The sequence below is a fragment of the Leopardus geoffroyi genome, chromosome X (assembly GCF_018350155.1).
Source record: "Leopardus geoffroyi isolate Oge1 chromosome X, O.geoffroyi_Oge1_pat1.0, whole genome shotgun sequence".
NCBI classification, from domain to species: domain Eukaryota; kingdom Metazoa; phylum Chordata; class Mammalia; order Carnivora; family Felidae; genus Leopardus; species Leopardus geoffroyi.
The window spans coordinates 55821774-55843279 of NC_059343.1; the positions used below are offsets into that span (position 1 = coordinate 55821774).

Below are 21506 nucleotides of genomic sequence, written 5' to 3' on the forward strand. Positions count from 1 at the left end.
TGGATGAATTCAGGATTAGGCTCCAGCTGTCAACTGCCACATGCATAATACATATTTTTCCAATCACATGGAAAGGCTTTTCCACAATAGCCTGGCTCTGGAAAGAGAACTGGAAGCTGAAATGTGGCCCTCCTATTTCTGGGAAGTCATTAATGAAAACCTTTTGTAAATAACTCCCTTGAAATTCCTAATATGGTACTAAAGTGCAGGGCCTAATGCTTGCCACTTATGAGAAATTTCACACTGCTTTATGATAAAAATAATATGGGGGGAGGACTTTGTCACCCTTTAGTAATGCCACACATTTCCCAATTATACACTACACTACATGAAAAGCAGCTACATTTGCTAAAAGACATCAACAAATGAGCAGAGAAGAGGGAAGCCGTCTAGAACTGCCCAACCAGCTGGTATAGACTCTCAGCGAAGGAAACAAAGAGGACGGGTGTCACACCATCAAAAGGTATAGCCATTCTTCTATGACAAAGGAAAGAAAACACAACCAGATCCTAATTAAATTGAGGCTAGACTTCTCAACAGGGAAAACCCCTTGTCAACAGGGAAAATTCCACCCACGATGGTGGGGTGGGGAGGGAATGAAAGGAAACTACAAGTACAGTTCTTTACTGCTAATGGGGTCATTTCAAATAAAAGCACTGTCAGCCCCAATAAAGAATATCCAGGCAGTTTTGATGCAAGATACCTTCTTAAAGTACAGCACAGAAAGAACCTTAGAATGGAAAACCAGGAAATCTGATTCTGATCCCAACCTGAACTCCAGCTCTAGGTCCCTGGAGAAGCCATTTCTCTCTTGGCTTCCTTTTCCCTGGATATAAACCCCACAGAGTGGATGTAAAGTTTCCTAAACAACCTTCCAGGTCTGTTATTCCATAAGAACCAAAGGAAAATGTAGGTATATAACCCAAGCATCTGTTTCCATGCACAATGTTAAAAAAAAATTGACTTTAACATATAACTCACATATCACTCATTAAAGTGTACAATTAAATGGGTTTTAGTATAGTCAGAGTTGTGCAACTATCATCACAATCTAGTTTTAGAAAATTTTCACAATCCCAAAAAGAAATATTTTACTTATTAGCAGTCATAATATGTCCTAACCCTCTCCTCCAGCCTTAAACAACTACTAACCTGATATACCTAGTTTGTCTAGTGTTCTTTTAACATAATAAAGTAATAAGCTTTTTAAAATATCTGTATCTATTAAGATAATAATATGCAATTTCTTTTTATCCTAATTATTTGGTGTATTACATTAATTAATTTTCATATGTTAAACTAATTTTATATTCTTGAAATAAATTCCATTTGATTATGGTAAATAATCCTTTTTACATGTTGCTGGATTTGATTTCCTAGCATTTTGTTGAGGATATTTGCATCTGTATTATTAAAGGAATTTGGTCTATAGTTTTATTTTCTTGTGATGTCTGGTTTTGCTATCAGGATACTACTGGTCTCAGACAATGTGGTAAGAAGTGTTCTCTCCCCTTCTGAATTTTGGAAGAGTTTGCAAAACATGAGTATTAATTTTTCTTTAATTTTTTTAAAGTTTTTTTTTTTTTTGAGAGAGAGCATGAGCAGAGGAGGGGCACTGCTTTTCCTGCATCCCACAATTTCTGGCACTTTTTTTTTCATTTTTATTCATTCCAAAGTATTTTCTAATTTCCCTTATGATTTCTTTGGCTCACAAGACACTTAGGAGTGTGATATTTAATTTCCATATATTTGTGAATTACCTAAATATCCTTTTGTTACTGATTTATAATTTCATTACACTGTAGCTAGAGAATATACTTTATATGAATAAATATATTCAGTCATGTTTTGTGACTTACCAGAGGGTCTATCCTGAACAGTGTTCCATGTTGCACTTGAGAAGAATGTGCACCTGCTGTTGTCATGTAGAGTGTTCTACAAATGTCTGTAAAAGGTCTAGTTGGTTTACATTATTGTAAAAATCTTCTATTTCCTTGTTGATCTCTGTCTAGTTAATCTATCCCTTATTGGCAGAGAGGTGGTGCGCGCTGCACGGACTGGCAGGAGGGAGCCGGGGCGGAGGGACAGCCTGCCAGCCAAGCAGAGCCCCTGAGTCTGGCTTGCAAAAGTGGAGGGGATGGACGGAGTGTGTTCCGACAGCAAGCGCGACTTAGCATCTGGGAGGTCATAAGTGAACAGCTCTGCTCAGAAATCGGGGAGGCTGGAGGATGAAGGGAGGGAGAGTTGCTGAGCCCCAAGACAACAGAGCTCAGTTTGGCGGGGAACAAAGGCCCTCACCAGCGCCATCTCCCTCGCCAATCCCCCAGCCAAAATCCCAAAGGGAACCAGTTCCTGCCAGGAAACTTGCTCCCTCTGTGCAAATACCCAACGCTGTGCTTCTGCGGAGCCACCCCTCCGGCGGCGGATCTGACTCCCTCCCGCTGCCACAGGACCCCTCCTGAAGTGGATCACCTAAGGACAAGCGAGCTAAGCCTGCCCCTCCTGCCCCCGTGCATCTGGCCTACCCACCCCAGCTAATACACCAGATCCCCAGCACCACAAGCCTGGCAGTGTGCAAGTAGCCCAGACGGGCCACGCCACCCCACAGGGAATCCCGCCCCTAGGAGAGGGGAAGAGAAGGCACACACCAGTCTGACTGTGGCCCCAACAGTGGGCTGGGGGCAGACATCAGGTCTGACTGCAGCTCCGCCCACCAGCTCCAGTTATACACCACAGCACAGTGGAAGTGCCCTGCAGGTCCGCACCACCCCAGGGACAATCCAAAATGACCAAACGGAAGAATTCCCCTCAAAAGAATCTCCAGGAAATAACAACAGCTAATGAACTGATCAAAAAGGATTTAAATAATATAACAGAAAGTGAATTTAGAATAATAGTCACAAAATTAATCGGTGGGCTTGAAAACAGCATAGAGGACAGCAGAGAATCTCTTGCTACAGAGATCAAGGGACTAAGGAGCAGTCAGGATGAGCTGAAAAACGCTTTAAACGAAATGCAAAACAAAATGGAAACCACGACGGCTCAGATTGAAGAGGCAGAGGAGAGAATAGGTGAACTAGAAGATAAAGTTATGGAAAAAGAGGAAGCTGAGAAAAAGAGAGATAAAAAAACCCAGGAGTATGAGGGGAAAATTAGAGAACTAAGTGATACACTAAAAAGAAATAATATACGCATAATAGGTATCCCAGAGGAGGAAGAGAGAGGGAAATGTGCTGAAGGGGTACTTGAAGAAATAATAGCTGAGAACTTCCCTGAACTGGGGAAGGAAAAAGGCATTGAAATCCAAGAGGCACAGAGAACTCCCTTCAGACGTAACTTGAATCGATCTTCTGCATGACATATCATAGTGAAACTGGCAAAATACAAGGATAAAGAGAAAATTCTGAAAGCAGCAAGGGGTAAACGTGCCCTCACATATAAAGGGAGACCTATAAGACTCGTGACTGATCTCTCTTTTGAAACTTGGCAGGCCAGAAAGGATTGGCACGAGATCTTTAATTTGCTGAACAGGAAAAATATGCAGCCGAGAATCCTTTATCCAGCAAGTCTGTCACTTAGAATAGGAGAGATAAAGGTCTTCCCAAACAAACAAAAACTGAAGGAATTTGTCACCACTAAACCATACCTACAAGAGATCCTAAGGGGGATCCTGTGAGACAAAGTACCAGAGACATCGCTACAAGCATAAAACATACAGACATCACAATGACTCTAAACCCGTATCTTTCTATAAAAACACTGAATGTAAATGGATTAAATGCGCCAACCAAAAGACATAGGGTATCAGAATGGATAAAAAAACAAGACCCATCTATTTGCTGTCTACAAGAGACTCATTTTTGACCTGAGGACACCTTTAGATTGAGAGTGAGGGGATGGAGAACTATTTATCATGCTACTGGAAGCCAAAAGAAAGCTGGAGTAGCCATACTTATATCAGACAAACTAGACGTTAAATTAAAGTCTGTAACAAGAGATGAAGAAAGGCATTATATAATAATTACAGGGTCTATCCACCAGGAAGAGCTAACAATTATAAATGTCTATGCCCCGAATACTGGAGCCCCCATATAAAACAATTACTCATAAACATAAGCAACCTTATTGATAAGAATGTGGTAATTGCACGGGACTTTAACACTCCACTTACAGAAATGGATAGATCATCTAGACACACGGTCAATAAAGAAACAAGGGCCCTGAATGACACATTGGATCAGATGGACTTGACAGATATATTTAGAACTCTGCATCCCAAAGCAACAGAATATACTTTCTTCTCGAGTGCACATGGAACATTCTCCAAGATAGATCATATACTGGGTCACAAAACAGCCCTTCATAAGTACACAAGAATTGAAATTATACCATGCATACTTTCAGACCACAATGCGATGAAACTTGAAATCAACCACAGGAAAAAGTCTGGAAAACCTCCAAAAGCATGGAGGTTAAAGAACACCCTACTAACGAATCAGTGGGTCAACCAGGCAATTAGAGAAGAAATTAAAAAATATATGGAAACAAACGAAAATGAAAATACAACAATCCAAACGCTTTGGGATGCAGCGAAGGCAGTCCTGAGAGGAAAATACATCGCAATCCAGGCCTAACTCAAGAAAGAAGAAAAATCCCAAATACAAAATCTAACAGCACACCTAAAGGAAATAGAAGCAGAACAGCAAAGACACCCAAAACCCAGCAGAAGAAGAGAAATAATAAAGATCAGAGCAGAAATAAACAATATAGAGTCTAAAAAAACTGTAGAGCAGATCAACGAAACCAAGAGTTGGTTTTTTGAAAAAATTAACAAAATTGACAAACCTCTAACCAGGCTTCTCAAAAACAAAAGGGAGATGACCCAAATAGATAAAATCATGAATGAAAATGGAATTATTACAACCAATCCCTCAGAGATACAAACAATTATCAGGGAATACTATGAAAAATTATATGCCAACAAATTGGACAACCTGGAAGAAATGGACAAATTCCTAAACACCCACACTCTTCCAAAACTGAATCAGGAGGAAATAGAAAGCTTGAACAGACCCACAACCAGCAAAGAAATTGAATCGCTTATCAAAAATCTCCCAACAAATAAGAGTCCAGGACCAGATGGCTTCCCAGGGGAGTTCTACCAGACGTTTAAAGCAGAGATAATACCTATCCTTCTCAAGCTATTCCAAGAAATTGAAAGGGAAGGAAAACTTCCAGACTCATTCTATGAAGCCAGTGTTCCTTTGATTCCTAAAGCAGACAGAGACCCAGTAAAAAAAGAGAACTACAGGCCAATATCCCTGATGAATATGGATGCAAAAATTCTCAATAAGATACTAGCAAATCGAATTCCACAGCATATAAAAAGAATGATTCACCATGATCAAGTGGGATTCATTCCTGGAATGCGGGGCTGGTTCAACATTCGCAAATCAATCAACGTGATACATCACATTAATAAAAGAAAAGATAAGAACCATATGATCCTGTCAATTGATGCAGAAAAGGCCTTTGACAAAATCCAGCACCCTTTCTTAATAAAAAACCCTTGAGAAAGTCGGGATAGAAGGAACATACTTAAAGATCTTCAAAGCCATTTATGAAAAGCCCACAGCTAACATCACCCTCAAAGGGGAAAAACTGAGAGCTTTTTCCCTGAGATCAGGAACACGACAGGGATGCCCACTCTCACCGCTGGTGTTTAACATAGTGTTGGAAGTTCTAGCATCAGCAATCAGACAACAAAAGGAAATCAAAGGCATCAAAATTGGCAAAGATGAAGTCAAGCTTTCGCTTTTTGCAGATGACATGATATTATACATGGAAAATCCAATAGACTCCACCAAAAGTCTGCTAGAACTGATACATGAATTCAGCAAAGTTGCAGGATACAAAATCAATGTACAGAAATCAGTTGCACTCTTATACACTAACAATGAAGCAACAGAAAGACAAATAAAGAAACTGATCCCATTCACAATTGCACCAAGAAGCATAAAATACCTAGGAATCAATCTAACCAAAGATGTAAAGGATCTGTATGCTGAAAACTATAGAAAGCTTATGAAGGAAATTGAAGAAGATATAAAGAAATGGAAAGACATTCCCTGCTCATGGATTGGAAAAATAAATATTGTCAAAATGTCAATACTACCCAAAGCTATGTACACATTCAATGCAATTCCAATCAAAATTGCACCAGCATTCTTCTCGAAACTAGAACAAGCAATTCTAAAATTCATATGGAACCACAAAAGGCCCCGAATAGCCAAAGGAATTTTGAAGAAGAAGACCAAAGCAGGAGGCATCACAATCCCAGACTTTAGCCTCTACTACAAAGCTGTCATCATCAAGACAGCATGATATTGGCACAAAACCAGACACATAGACCAATGGAATAGAATAGAAACCCCAGAACTAGACCCACAAACATATGGCCAACTAATCTTTGACAAAGCAGGAAACAACATCCAATGGAAAAAAGACAGTCTCTTCAACAAATGGTGCTGGGAGAACTGGACAGCAACATGCAGAAGGTTGAAACTAGACCACTTTCTCACACCATTCACAAAAATAAACTCAAAATGGATAAAGGACCTGAATGTGAGACAGGAAACCATCAAAACCCTGGAGGAGAAAGCAGGAAAAGACCTCTCTGACCTCAGCTGCAGCAATCTCTTACTCGACACATCCCCAAAGTCAAGGGAATTAAAAGCAAAAATGAATTACTGGGACCTTATGAAGATAAAAAGCTTCTGCACAGCAAAGGAAACAACCAACAAAACTAAAAGGCAACCAATGGAATGGGAAAAGATATTTGCAAATGACATATAGGACAAAGGGCTAGTATCCAAAATCTCTAAAGAGTTCACCAAACTCCACACCCGAAAAACAAATAACCCAGTGAAGAAATGGGCAGAAAACATGAATAGACACTTCTCTAAAGAAGACATCCGGATGGCCAACAGGCACATGAAAAGATGCTCAACGTCGCTCCTCATCAGGGAAATACAAATCAAAACCACACTCAGATATCACCTCACGCCAGTCAGAGTGGCCAAAATGAACAAATCAGGAGGCTATAGATGCTGGCGAGGATGTGGAGAAATGGGAACCCTCTTGCACTGTTGGTGGGAATGCAAATTGGTGCAGCCACTCTGGAAAGCAGTGTGGAGGTTCCTCAGAAAATTAAAAATAGACCTACCCTATGACCCAGCAATAGCACTGCTAGGAATTTATCCAAGGGATACAGGAGTACTGATGCATAGGGGCACTTGTACTCCAATGTTTATAGCAGCACTCTCAACAATAGTTGAATTATGGAAAGAGCCTAAATGTCTATCAACTGATGAATGGATAAAGAAATTGTGGTTTATATACACAATGGAGTACTACATGGCAATGAGAAAGAACGAAATATGGCCCTTTGTAGCAACGTGGATGGAACTGGAGAGTGTGATGCTAAGTGAAATAAGCCATACAGAGAAAGACAGATACCATATGGTTTCACTCTTATGTGGATCCTGAGAAACTTAACAGAAACCCATGGAGGAGGGGAAGAAAAAAAAAAAAAAGAGGTTAGAGCGGGAGAGAGCCAAAGCATAAGAGACTCTTAAAAACTGAGAACAAACTGAGGGTTGATGGGGGGTGGGAGGGAGGGGAGGGTGGGTGATGGGTATTGAGGAGGGCACCTTTTGGGATGAGCACTGGGTGTTGTATGGAAACCAATTTGACAATAAATTTCATATATTGAAGAAAAATAAATAAATAAAATAAAAAAAATAATCTATCCCTTATTGTAAGTGGAATATTGAGGTCTCCTGCTACTATTGCTAGAGTATCTATTTCTCCCTTCAGTTCTGTCCACTTTTGCTTCATGTATTTTGGAGCTCTGTTGTTAGATGCATATGTTTATAATTTTATGTCTTCCTGATATATGGGCTGTGTTTACCATGATAATTTTTTTCTTTGTATATCAAAAATATTTTGTCTTAAAATCTATGTTGTCTGATATTAGTATAGCCACCACAACTCTCTTTGGTTACTGTTTGCTTGGCACATTTTTGCATCTTTTTATTCTCACCATTTGTGTCATTCAATCCAAAATGTGTCTCTTAAAGACTGTATGTACGTATATGTGTGTGTATGTGTATATAAATATATATATGTACATATATATGCACATATATACACATATATACACACATATATATACGTACATATATATATACACATACATATACATACATATGAGAGAGAGTTCATGCACTAGTGGGGGAGAGGCACAGATGGAGAGATAGAATCTGAAGTGGGCTCCATGCTCAGTGTGGAGCCCAAAGAGGGATGCAATCCCACAACTCAGGGATAGTGACCTAAGCCAAAATCAAGAGTTGGATTTTCAATCGAGTCACCCAGACACCCAAGACAGTATATATTTTAATCAATTCATCCATTTTGCTAATCCCTGCCTTTCTATTGCAGTGCATTCCATTCACAATATAATTACTGATAGGCAGGATTTATGTCTAACATTTATTTTATTTTCTATATGTCTTATCTTGTTTCCTCTATTCTTCCATTACTACCTTCTTCTGTGTTAAATAGATATTGTCTATTGTACTACTTTAATTCTCGTGTTGTTTCTTTCACTATATTCTTTTAGTTATTTTGTTAGTGGCTGACCTCAGGATTACAATTACCATCTTAATTTAAGACAATCTAGTTCAGATTAGTTTTAACTTAATTAGAAAGTATGCAGAAACATGTTGCCAGTATAAATGTTTCCTCTCTGCTGTATTGTCATATGTGTTACATCTTTATATATCATTAGCTCATTGACATAGTTTTATAACTATTGCATTATGCAGTTGCCATTTAAATCAGGTAGGGAAGAAAAAGAGTTACTAACAGACAGTGATACTGTCTTTTATATCTACATATATCATTAACTTACTGGTACTCTTCATATTTATTACAGATTTGAGTTATCATTCATCATTATTTCATTTCATCCCAAAGGACTCCCATTAGTATATCTTATAGGGCAGGTGCTAGTGACAAATTCTCAGTTTTTGTTTTTGTTTATCCCAGAATGTCTTAATTTCTCCCTTGTGTTTTGAAGGATAAAGGATAGTTTTCATGAATACAGAATGCCTGGTTGCCATTATTTTTCTTTCAGCACGTTGAATATGTCAGCCCACTGCCTTCTGGTCCCCATGATTATTTATAAGTTAACTTTTAATATTATTAAGGATCCCATTTATCTGATGAGTTATTTTTCCCTTGCTTCTTTCAAGATTTGGTCTCTGGTTTTCATCTGTTTGAATATAATGTATCTAGGTATGGCTCTCTTTGAGTTTATCCTACTTGGAGTTTTTTGAGCTTCCTGAATCTGGAGATTAGCATTGTTCATCAAATTTATGAAGGTTTGGGCGATTATTTTTTCAAGTATTCTTTCTGCTCCTTTCAATCTATCTTCTCCTGGGACTTCCATTATGCATATGTTGTACACCTGATCGTGTCCCACAGTTTCTGGGGTTCTGGTCATTTTTCTTCATTTGTTCCCATCTTTTGCTCAAACTGGATAATCTCAATTGACATATATTCAAGTTCTACTATCCTATTTTTTTATTATTATGATTATGATTATGATTATTATAGCTCAAATCTGCTATAAAGCCTCTCTAGTGAATTTTTCATCTATTTTACTTTTCAATTCCAGAATCTCACTTGTTTTTTTTATAATTTTTATCTCTTTATAATAACTCTTTGGTGATACATTGTTCTCATGAATTTCTTTAGTCCTTAGACATGGTTTCCTTTAGTTCTTTGACTATGTTTATATTAGCTGATTTAATATTTTTGTCTAAATTTTAACATTTAGGCCATATTAGGGACAGTCTATACTGATTGCTTTTTTCCTGCATATAAGCCATACATTTTTGTTTTGCATGCCTAATAATTTTTTTGTTGAAAATTGGGCATTTAACACAATCTACTATGGTACCTCTAGAAATCAGATCCTGACCCCTAGGATAGCAAAAGTTGCTATTGTTGTTTTGTTATCCTTGTTGTTGTTGCTGCTTTGTTTGGTGTCTTTCTTGGACTGATTATGTAATGTTTGTATTCCTTGACACTGACATCTTTGCTTAGTTAGCTTAGTGGCCAGCTAGTGATTTTTCAGAGATCTTAAATGTCTTGAACCATTATGTCTTCCACCTTTTGCCAAGGGCTCTATGTATATTTTGGGGCATTCCTTCAATACTCAGCCAGGCAGTTTACAACTCTGCTTCAAGTTCAGCCATTGGGAAGAAATTGGAGCCTTCTCAGGTCTTTTCTAGGCACATGCACAGCCCTGAGCATGCATGTGGCATTCTAGATTTCCAGGAATATGTCAGAGTTTTCCAAAGTCCCCGATGGGTATCTCATTCCCCATTTCTTCTTTTCATGTTTTTGGCCAGACTCTTGCTTACCCTACTGGTATTGCAGTCTCAGGCAGCTGTAACGTAAAACACTCTGGGAATAGAACTTTGCACACCAAGCTAGTGCTAAGTCAGGTAAAGTAAGGAGAAGCCCTGCAAATGTGGTTTTTCTAGGTAGCTTTGAGACAGGTTAAATAGTGACAAGACTCTGGGTGTGTCAGTTTTTGAGGAGCTACAAACCCAGTCTTTTCTGACAGCACAGAGCCCAACGCAGGGCCTGAACCCACAAACTGAGATCATGATCTGAGCTAAAGTCAGACACTTAACTGACTGAGCCACCTAGGTTCCCCTCTGATGTCTTTAATCTACCATTCCCTCCAAACACAATCTTTACGAAATCTTACCCCAGTGTGGCTAGAAATGTGCCTACAATGAAACACACTCCTGAGGAAGCAGAAGTTAAAAGAAGCAATGGGGTAAAGTCTTTTTAAAGGATAAACAGCTACCTGTTGTTGCCTCTAGGGTGGAGAATGGGGGAATTGAGACATAAGAGGAGGGAGAACGTTTAGCCTTTTGTACCTTTTGAATTTTGTACCATGTTCATGTGTTATCTATCAAAAAAAAATTAATATACTTATAAAAGAAGAAGGAAATAGTAGGTACTTTAAATTTTCCCTAAAGTCCACATGAGATATACATACCCTGTCTGTTTCTGAGAAAATCTCCATTAACTTGAAGAGTCTAGCTCATTATCAGAACTATTAACTACCAAGAGAGTAAAACAGGTAGCTTTGACTTTGGAGCTCTTCCTTTTCAGTTTATTCTTTTTCCTATGGATGGTTACATCCCTATGATCTAGCTCCCTTTTTTCCCCCACAAAGCCCCTCTTTTTAACGTGAAAGAATATTCATCATACCCTGAACTTCTTCATAGCTCTTCTCACAATTGTAATTAAATTATTTAAGTGAGTAATCAGATGTTTAATGTATGCTCCAAGAGGGAGAGCCCATAGCAGCCTTATCGACCATTATATTCCCAATTCCCAAGATAGTACCTGACACATATAGGTGCTTAGTAAATCCATGTTGAATTAAATTGAATTGGCTTTATATTGTGCAAGGCTTTAGCACTTGATGCAAGCCCAACAAAGCATCATGAGGACACTCTACCCCACTAGGAAAAAAAAAAATTGACTCAAGATTTCCAGGGTGCTTTCCTGGTAAACCATATCTCTTTCTAGGTCTTCGTAGGCTTTAGAAATTTTCTGTAGTGGGGAGCCTGGGTGGTTCAGTCAGTTAAGTGTCCAATTCTTGATCTCAATTCAGTCATGATCTCACAGTTTTGGGTTTGTGCCCCACGCCAGGCTCTGCACTTACAACACACAGCCTGCTTGGAATTCTCTCTCCCTCTCTGCCCCAACCCCTCTCCAGCTCACTCTATCTCTGAAAATAAACTTAAAAAAAAAAACTCTAGAAACTTTTGTAGTAACTGATTAGAGAAACAGATGCTATATTAAACGAGTTTGAGGCTATGCTTTAAAAAGTAAGGCTACATTGGGGGCGCCTGGGTGGCTCAGTTGGTTAAGCATCCAACTTCAGCTCAGGTCATGATATCATGGGTCATGAGTTCGAGCTCTCTGCTATTGGATCATCTGTCTCCCTCTCTCTCTCTGCCCCTCCCCTACTTTTGTTCTCTTTCTCTCTCTCTCAAATAAACATTTAAAATTTTTTAAAAATAAAAATAAAAAGTGAGGCTATAAAAATGAAGCTGAAAAGTAACTTCCCTTCATCACTATTAACTTTGATTGAAAACCCTTCCTTAACAAGCAAGTCAAGCCATAATGTTCCCTACCCCATGACAGTACCATTCCCCCTCCCCAGCACAAAAAATCTTATAAATGGTCACACTGCAAGGCTGGTTTGGTTCATTTTTCCACCCTACTCCCTACAGCACTACTAGTCCAACTATTTTGGACATTGGAATCTAGTCTTCTGAGGACCCTCAGTGAACATGACAATAATGCCTCCACCAAATTCCCTTTGACACTGGTTAATATCTACTAACAGTAATATCATATGACATACCCATTACATTGATCTGACTTCGGAGAATATCTAACATAACCCCATGTGTTCCAAAGTACAAATACCACCAGCATAATGACAGGATATCTGCTGAGAATGTATATTACATCACCAACTCCTCCCTGCACACCATTACACTACACCCACCCCAAAGGGATTAAAAGCTTTGGTCACTCTCACTACAGAGCTATTCAGGACAGAACTAAAGGGCATCAGATTGACATCTTTCAAGAAGCATTCATCAAGAAGATAATCAGAGGGCACCTGGGTGGCTCAATCGGTTAAACATCTGACTTAGCTCAGTTCATGATCTCATGGTTCATGAGTTTGAGCCCCACATCGTGCTCTGTGCTGAAAGCTCAGAGGCTGGAGCCTGCTTTGAATTCTGTGTCTCCCTCTCTCTCTGCCCCTCCCCCACTCACACAGTCTCTACTTCAAAAATAAATATTTAAAAAAAGAAGATAATCAGATAAGTTAACATGATTCAAGTCATCTATGCATACTGGACATACCAGTTTGATTTTCCCCTTGCCTGCTCATCCAGAATAAAGATTATTTGGCTCTAAAGTTTATAACAGAACCAATTTAGGTTGCTTGACTATTTGAGCAAGATAGGTACAGCCCAGAAAATAGAGAACAATAAAACCAAGAGGAACTCTAAAGCTTACTGACCCAAACTCCAATTTTAAAAATGGGAAAACTCTGGCTCACAAAGCTAAAGATGTATTCAATGCCATACAGCAAACTAGTGACAGAGTTGGAACTAGCAACCAGGTTATTTCTGTGTCAAGGTAGAGATGGCTCCACTAAGGATATTCAAGATCAAATTTGCCTCAAAGATGGAATCAACCCATCCTTCCAGGAAAGCACTTATCACATAGGTGCCCCAGTTGTCAAAGCAAGAGCTGAACAAGCACCCCCAAAAGGTTTACCTTACTATAAACATCTAAAACTCTTGTCTTTAAAAGTATAGGATATAAGAAAGTAATATTTTTTTTTAATTTAAGACTAGGTTATAAAACCTATACAAATTATATTATTTCTATTTATCAACCTAATGTACATTTTTAGTACAGAATGCATCTTTTGCATTCTTTTAAAACATAAGTTTTCATTAGTCCTAGACAGCCTATGTATGTGTGGTTGTACATGTATATGGGTGGGCTTAGGGAAATTATTTTTTTTTCTGACATCTGTTTTATATATACAAACATACATAAAGTATGTTATCCTTGGTTTTTGAAAGACTAATATTGTTTAATTTTTTCTATTTAAATACTGACATGTACATTAAAATAATGTGAAAATTTACATAGGGATGAAATAACTTCCTATAATTGGGTTAGTCATTCCTTTCCCAAATGATTAAACTACAATATGCGATGCAAAAAAAAAAAAAAAAAAAAAAAAAAAAAAAGTCATGGAATGTTAGAGCTGAAAGTGAGCTTATAGATCTCCTGCCTACCCCTACCTTTGTAAAGCTGCAGACCTGGGGCCCCAGCAAAATGACTTCCCAAGGTCACAGACCCCATTGGTAAGAGAACCATACCCAACTATCCAGTCATCATGTCTAGAGTTTTTTCCCATTATACTATCATTCTGCCTCTGCTCATTTGCAAACAGTGGCCAGTAGTACTTCCCCAGAGAAGTCTCTATCTGGAGACTATTGTCTTTCATTTCCCTAGCCCATTAGTGTCCAAGACTCATAGACTAATAGAGTTAGATCATCTAGCTCTGGAGTTGCAACCTGATTAAATATAGGCTGTGGATGTATTTTATCACATTTTTTTTTTAAAAGAAGGTAAAGTCCATTTGAAAGGGGTGATATTTTACCCCAATCACTCCAGTCCTATTAACCCATGTCCAACAGCTTTATACTTTTCTGTTTTCTCCTTGGCCTCTGACCACATTTGAGCCTATGATCCCTAAATCCAGATTGGGCATAATTAACAGCACACCAAGGTAAACCTAGTTGATGGAAATGTGAAATATGGCATTATGTTCTACCATTAGCTATTTTCAGTGCCTTACCAATAAAAATCCATTTGGGGTTTTTAGGTTAACTAGTTATATCAAAGGTCTGCCAACTACCACCAGTGAGACAAACCCAACCTGCTGCCTATTTTTGTTTGCCCCCCCCCAGCTGAGCTGAGAATGATTTTTCTATTTTTAAATAGTTGAAAAATTCAAAAGAAGAATATTTCATGACATATGAAAATTAACTGAAACTCATGTATCAATGTCAATAAATAAAGTTGTATTAGACCACAACCACTTTCATTTCATGTACATATTATCTATGGTTGCTTTTTCATGACAATGGCAGTTAAGTAATTTCCACAGAAACTGTATGGCCTGCAAAGCCTAAAATATGACCCTTTACATGGGGTGCCTGGGTGGCTCAGTCAGTTGAGTGTCCGACGTTGGCTCAGGTCATCATCTCGAGGGTTGGGGGTTTGAGCCCCGCATTGGGCTCTGTGCTGACAGCTCGGAGCCTGGAGCCTGCTTTGGATTCTGTGTCTCTCCCTCTCTGTCCTACCCCACTCATGATCTCTCTCTCTATTTCTCTCTCTCTCTTCTCTCTCCCTCTCTCTCTCAAAAATAAATAAGCATTAAAAAAAATTTTAGGGGCGCTGGGTGGCTCAGTTGGTTGGGCGTTCGACTTCAGCTCAAGTCATGATCTCACAGTTCCTGAGTTCGAGCCCCACACCAGGCTTTGTGCTGACAACTCAGAGCCTGGAGTCTGCTTCAGAATCTGTGTCTCCCTCTCTCTCAGCCCCTCCCCCACTCTCACTCTGTCTCTCTCTCAAAAATAATGAACATTAAAAAAAATTTTAAATAATTTTTTTTCAAATATGGCCCTTTATAGAAGAGGCCTTCTGACCCCTGAGCTATATCAAAGAGAATTTAAAGCTGCCAATTAACTTCTAAAAGTCACAAATATTTGTGTGGAGTTGCTCGCACCCTACATGTCACGCTCAGATGAATCTTCCTAAAGCACAGCTCAAACCATGCCTCTCTCCTACCAAAAACATCTTTATGCTATCTACAAAGGAAAATCTGAAGTACTTAATAGGTTGCTGCACAGTCAAGTCCTCAACCTTCTATTCCAACCTCATCTCCCAAAACTCCTTCCTGCACCCTACATATTGCAGATGACTTGAATTATCTGCTGGCCCTTTACATTCTTTATATCATTCCTACTACAAGAAATCCTTGCCCTGAATACAGTCCAACACAGCAAAATAAGCAGGGCCTTTAGAGTCAGGTCTGGGTTCTAATTCAGACTTTTGCCCCTTTTAGTTGAGAAAGTTACTTAATACCTCAGAACTTCAGTTTTCTCATCTATAAAATGGGAATATAATCCTTACCTCATAAGCTGTTATGATATTTTAATGCCTGGCACATGGGAACAGTTAAACAAGCAATAAGTGTTATTAATTCTGCCCAATTCCAATGTTACTTCCTCCTTTACTTTTCCTTGTCCTCCCACCAAGAAATAAGCTCTCCTGCTAGTGTCATGTGCCACAGTAGCCACCTGTTCCACTCTTATGACTCTGATCCATATCTATGATATACATGATAGTGAACTCTACCCATGTCTTGTCTCTCCTACTAGTCTAGGAACTCTCTCATGGCAGGATCCATCTATGACTTACTCTGCCACACGTGTGATAGCCCTGAGAACACTGGCTTGAATACAGTATGGGCACAAGTATTTACTGAATGAATGGTATGTGTTCAGTGAACTATATATAGCATTTATTAAGTGTATTATATTGCACTGTGATATAAGAAGGAGCCACATCACTTGTTCTGAATAATACCTAGTGTGAGTGCTTAGAAAATATTCAAACATCAGGGACCAAACTCCCAACAGAAAAACAAAGGACAAACAGAAAAGCAGGAAATACATTCACCTTTCAGTGATGGTGTTTTTATTTTCCATTAGTTTATGTTATAATCATCATCTTGTACTCCAACAATTATAAATGGATCACATTTAAGGGGGGGAAATAAACCACTTCCCCAAGGGAGAAACGGTATTATTCATAACATCAATGACCTATGAGTACAAAAGTAAATGTAAATATTCAAAAGGGACCTACATTTAATGAATAAATCATCACAAACAGTTGTGACTGAAACCTCATCTGGAGCTCTGTACAAAATCAGACACAAGCAGAATAAACATAGAAATCAAGTTCCACCCAGGTTAACAACTCTAACAAAAACTGCAACTAGTTTTTGCAGCACAATGCACCAAGTTTCATTGGTTCCTAGAAACACTAGCCATTTGATTTGATAGTCAGTTTAGTAAGTTAAATATAAAGGTGTCTATAATTCTTCATGACTTTAATGCCAGACTCCAACTGCCAAAACAAATCCCCACATATGAATACAAAATTAACTGCTGACATATGCCAATCAATGAAGGGAGTCACATTTTCCAATAAGATGACAGCAAAAAATATGCTTCCAACTACTTCTGCTTATGCATTTCCCTTCAGAAACCTCATTAAAAAATACACATTCACCAGCAGATACATTATTAGCCTAAAGACATGTTATCAACAACTTCCAATGCTTAGCTGTTTCCATTTACAAAACACTTTCATAATCTATTTACTCCCTTGAGTCTCACCACAACCCTGTGAGGTGGGTATAATTCCCCCCATTTAACAGATAAAGAGAGCAATTTGTACCATCTTATCCCAAGATGGTGAAGCCAGGTCTTCTAACTCCAGCTCCGGTGTTCTCTTTTCCTATTTCCTCCACACAAAGCAAAAGCATACCTTTGTTTTGCTTCCCCACTTATTCTCAGAAAGCTAGCACAGTGTGAGGAAGTAGAGTGGGAGTATCAACATTACTGTGGTCAAGACAGCAGGAAACATCCCGCTTGTGCCTCTACCTAATCATGTTTTTAGAATCGTGCAACTTAAAGGAAAGAAATGGAGTGTGGGTTAGCTGCTTTGTTTTATTTCCTACCTGTCCTATTTTGGCTTTCTATGTATATTCACAAACAGAAAACCACCCTGAATATCCAGAAGCCCCATGGGCCAAAATGATTTCTTGGATCTTCTACCCATCTGCCAAAGTTTAGGCCTGCATAATTATTGACTCTTACCACTCTTAGTCTCAGAAAAGAAGGAAGGAATAAAAACCATGACTTGTCCGTAGCTTACAAAAATTTGCCCTTCCTCAAATGTTTTATTGCACTGTTTATTTTTTCTTAAAAATCTGAATCTCTCTGCTGTGCCTTAGCAGGTCACTTTTTAGCACAAACACTTTCTGCTTAGCATATACTTCTCAAAACCATCCCCTTCCTGGGGCTTATGACAAGCTATATTTGACTGCAGAGGCTACACCAAGCAGTTTATCACAGTAAGTAATTTTTTTTAATCCAAATATTTTCCTCTTTCCTTTTTAATGAGTCCTCAACCTTTCTAACTACTTTTGTGGTATAACCTGCATACCTTTAACCTCTCAATAAATTTGATTAAGTGGGAACATACTCCAAAAGCTGGCCTAGAAATCTCTAAGGATCAGTATTTCAAAATACCCCATCTTTAAGGTGCTGCCAAGAGTGTGCTCTTATTTAGACCACAATAGTACAAAGCGTTAAATAATCAAGCTCAATCAAGTGACTGGCAGGAACTTGGACAATTCATATATTCTGACCAAATGTGCAGACAACACTAGCAGTGAAAGCGGACTCCCAGGAGCAAATCAGTAAGAGCTGCATAAAAAAGCAGTTACCACTGCCTTTCTCCCTGTTCTTCATTGGCTGTATTTGCCTCAAAGGAGGTCACCACACTGGACTTGGACACAGTCTTTTGGGGATAAATCCATTCAGAAAAATGTTACAAATATATAGGACATATTTACAAGTAACTCTGACCAGTGACTTTATTTTTCGCAGTCATTTTTCAGCCAAGAAGGGAAAAAATGATCACTCTACCCAATCACTGCCCCCCATTCTTCTGGGTACACTCTGGCACAAAAGGCTAGCTTGCTTGCACTCCTGTCAGGAATGTTTATTATTCTTTCTCTTACTCTAAGTCTTCTGCCAACTAGCAGAAATAAAAACTCCACAAGTAGGGAAAGGGGGTAGGGTCCCACAGCTGTCAGCTGTGACCACTGGGAAAGCTAAGTTAGGTGAGATTCCTGCAGACCAGTGGCTCTTAACCCTGGCCCTATAATATGCTCCCTGGGGGGGGCTGGGATCCTTGTGTCAGGTGCTAGGCAGGTCTTTATTTCACCCCCAAGCAAAATGCAGTGGAATGTGAGGCCATCCAATAATTCTGAGCTTAGACTGACTTTGACCAAAACCTTAGCTCAGTAACTTAAAAAAAAAAAAAATCACTGGGGCAAAGGTGCTTTCCTTGGAAAACAAGTTGAGATAGGGAATTTTTTTCTGCCCCCATCTGTATCTGTAGCGACTACGGGCTGGGACAAATCATTACTCAAGCTGCCGGCCTCAATCACCTCCTCTCTAGGAAGTGCTAGGGGCAGTTCCTTGGTCAGCTTGGATGTCTCCTTACCCAAACATGAGCACTAAACATGTCTGACAGTACAGGCAAATTGCCCCCTCTGAACAACCTGCCAAGTAAGAATAGGTGCAGAGTAAGAGATTCCTTGGCACAGGTACAGATCCTGTCTTATAAGGTCAAGGCCACTAAAGGGAAAGGCCCAAAGTTCTAGTTATAGCCACCACCTTCCACTTCTACTGACCCCACTGCCGAAGTGTTCAGAAACCCATTCGCCTAAGAGAACAGGATTGGGAATCACCCTGAATCTTCCCTTTCCCTGTAGTGTCGAAGAGCTTAAAGGCCAGAGTCACTGGCTCAAGGAAACGGCTCATCCATCGAAGCCTTCCACTTACTTCTCATTGCGCTGATAAGCGCGTTGCCATCTTTGATCACGTCCTTAATGAATTTATTGGTCCTCTCCAGCTCCAGCTCATAACACTTGAGCCTCTCGCGGAAATCAGGGCTGTCCAGGTAGCAGTCGCTGAACTCCAGCGGGGGATGCCCCATGGTTCTGATGGCGAGGGTTGAAAGAGAAGAAAGACACAAAGACCAAGAGCATCAGCAACACAGTAGAGGGGAGTAGATGGGAAGGATTGAGTGTGGGTCCCGCCTGGGAAATTCTTAGCCTCCCTCCCTTTGGAGGACAGGTACCTGTTCGGTTGAGATTCCCGGGTAGAGCCGGCTGGCCTGTACCGGAAGCGGGAGGCCAGTAATTGCTTCAGGTGACACGCAAAGCAAACTAATGCGGTCCGACCCGGGCTGGGTTCTTCTGCCTAGCAAGCAGCATGCCCCCAACGCATTGCCTCCCCAGACAGGCGGCCCAGCTTGCCCCCGGACAGCAGCGGGATCCTTCCAGAGCAACTGCAAACGTGACACTTCTGCCCGCCCAGGGTGTAGGCTGTGGTGAGCGCTGGGGCTGGAACTCTCCTCTCCTCGCTCCTTGTTCCCGAGCTAGCTGAAGATTTCCTTTGCCGAACTCCGCGGGCAGCCCTGATTGTACTGTCCCCTCCCCCTTCTTAAAGCCAGAGCTGCCGCCCAACCCCAGCGAACCCGTGTGCCGAGCCTCAGCACTCCGGCTCCTTCTCCAACTGTTCTCCACGCACCCTGGGATTGCGTTACCAAAGTGTTCTTGCTCCCAAGAGTTCTTCCTGGTCCAAGGGAGCCGGCCTGCTATCCTGTTAGTCTCCGGACGGGTTAAGCCTAGGAGGCAATAAAACGTAGCCTTCCACCCTAGACACCCGAGAGGGAAGAGGAGGGCGATATCACTACGCACAATAGCTGCAGTAGCCCGGCGCTTCCCTACGGAAACTGGGGAGCCGCCGGCGCCCTGGGACTCCAGCTGGAAAGCGTGGCGGCCTGGGAGATGTAGTCTTTCCGTTTCTCGTCCCATGACTCCTCCCTGCGATCTCCGCACCACTCAGCCAGGGCGGCGGCTCTCAAAGCAAGACTTTCCCAGCCTGCCCCAGGTTCATTCCTCAAGCCCAGCCTCGAGGGGCAAGAGAGCTGCTCTGGAGCTTCTAAGTGGAAAGTTTCCAAAAAGAGCGAGAGAACAGGGAGGCATCAATGGTGGGAGGCCATCTCTCACTTCCCATTACTTGGCTGTATTTTTTTTCCCTTGCTCTTTCCACCCTCCCTCTGAGGAAGCAAGTTCTTTTCCTCTTCCCTTGCCCATTTTTCCTGGTTCTAGTGTTCTAATCCCCATGAGCCTTAGACCTGAACAACCTGAAGGGTTGAGTGCTACTCTAGCATCTCATTGTTAGGCTCAGAAATCCCCTGCCAAAGGAGAGACCATACTTAGGAGTTCACTGTTTTCTGAATAGGACCTCAGAATATGGTTTTGTGACTCAACTCACTGTATAGGTTTTTCATTAAAGCACATGATTTTCAATGTGTAAGTGGAAAATCTAAGAAGAGGTTGTTATAAATTGTCTTACAGCTTACCCAAGAGATCTCTTGTTCATTGTCCAAGGTAGAACTGAGGCCACTGTTACAGGCCAATGCCTTGAGATCAAAAGTAGTTACGGGTTGGAAATTCATGTGTACATGGGCAAAAGCATCCATTTTTATTTTGAAGAAGTGTTTAGATTACATTGCCCTGTGATGAAAGCCAGGAAAAGCCAGAACTGAAGAGAGTTGTAAATAGAGTAATAATGACCAAGCCACCTGTATTGCTGTTCTATTTCTTATAGTTCTATCTTATCTTATGGTTCCGGAAGTCAGAAATCAGAAATGGACCTCACTGGGTCAAAACCAAGATGTCAGAGGGCTGTTTTCCTTTCTGGAGGCTCTAGGAAAGAATTCACTTCCTTGCCTTTTCCAGCTTCTAGAAGCTGTCCACATTCCTGGGCTCATAGCCTACTTCCTCCATCTTCAAAGGCAGTAATGGCTGATCAAGTCTTTCTCCCACTGCATTGCTCTGAAACTGACTCTCCTGCCTCCCTCTTTCA

General features: G+C 40.4%; 1 protein-coding gene across 6 annotated transcripts in view; it reads right to left on the reverse strand.

The window, feature by feature from the left end:
* The window catches only part of OPHN1 (oligophrenin 1), a 618968-nt gene extending 598676 nt beyond the window's left edge, over positions 1 to 20292 (reverse strand). For 3 of the 6 annotated variants that reach the window (XR_006710966.1, XM_045472065.1, XM_045472064.1), the window contains exons 1-2: positions 20163 to 20270; positions 19413 to 19570 (exon numbers count right to left, since the gene is read on the reverse strand). Coding sequence is in view for 4 of the 6 variants with exons in the window: in XM_045472065.1 (XP_045328021.1) it covers positions 19413 to 19566 (154 nt within the window). In the remaining 2 variants the exon portion in view is untranslated. Of the gene's footprint in view, positions 1 to 19412; positions 19571 to 19710; positions 19822 to 20162 lie in introns of those variants that run through there. The other 3 variants (XM_045472066.1, XM_045472068.1, XM_045472067.1) reach the window with 3 other exon arrangements.
* Positions 20293 to 21506: the final 1214 nt, after the last annotated feature.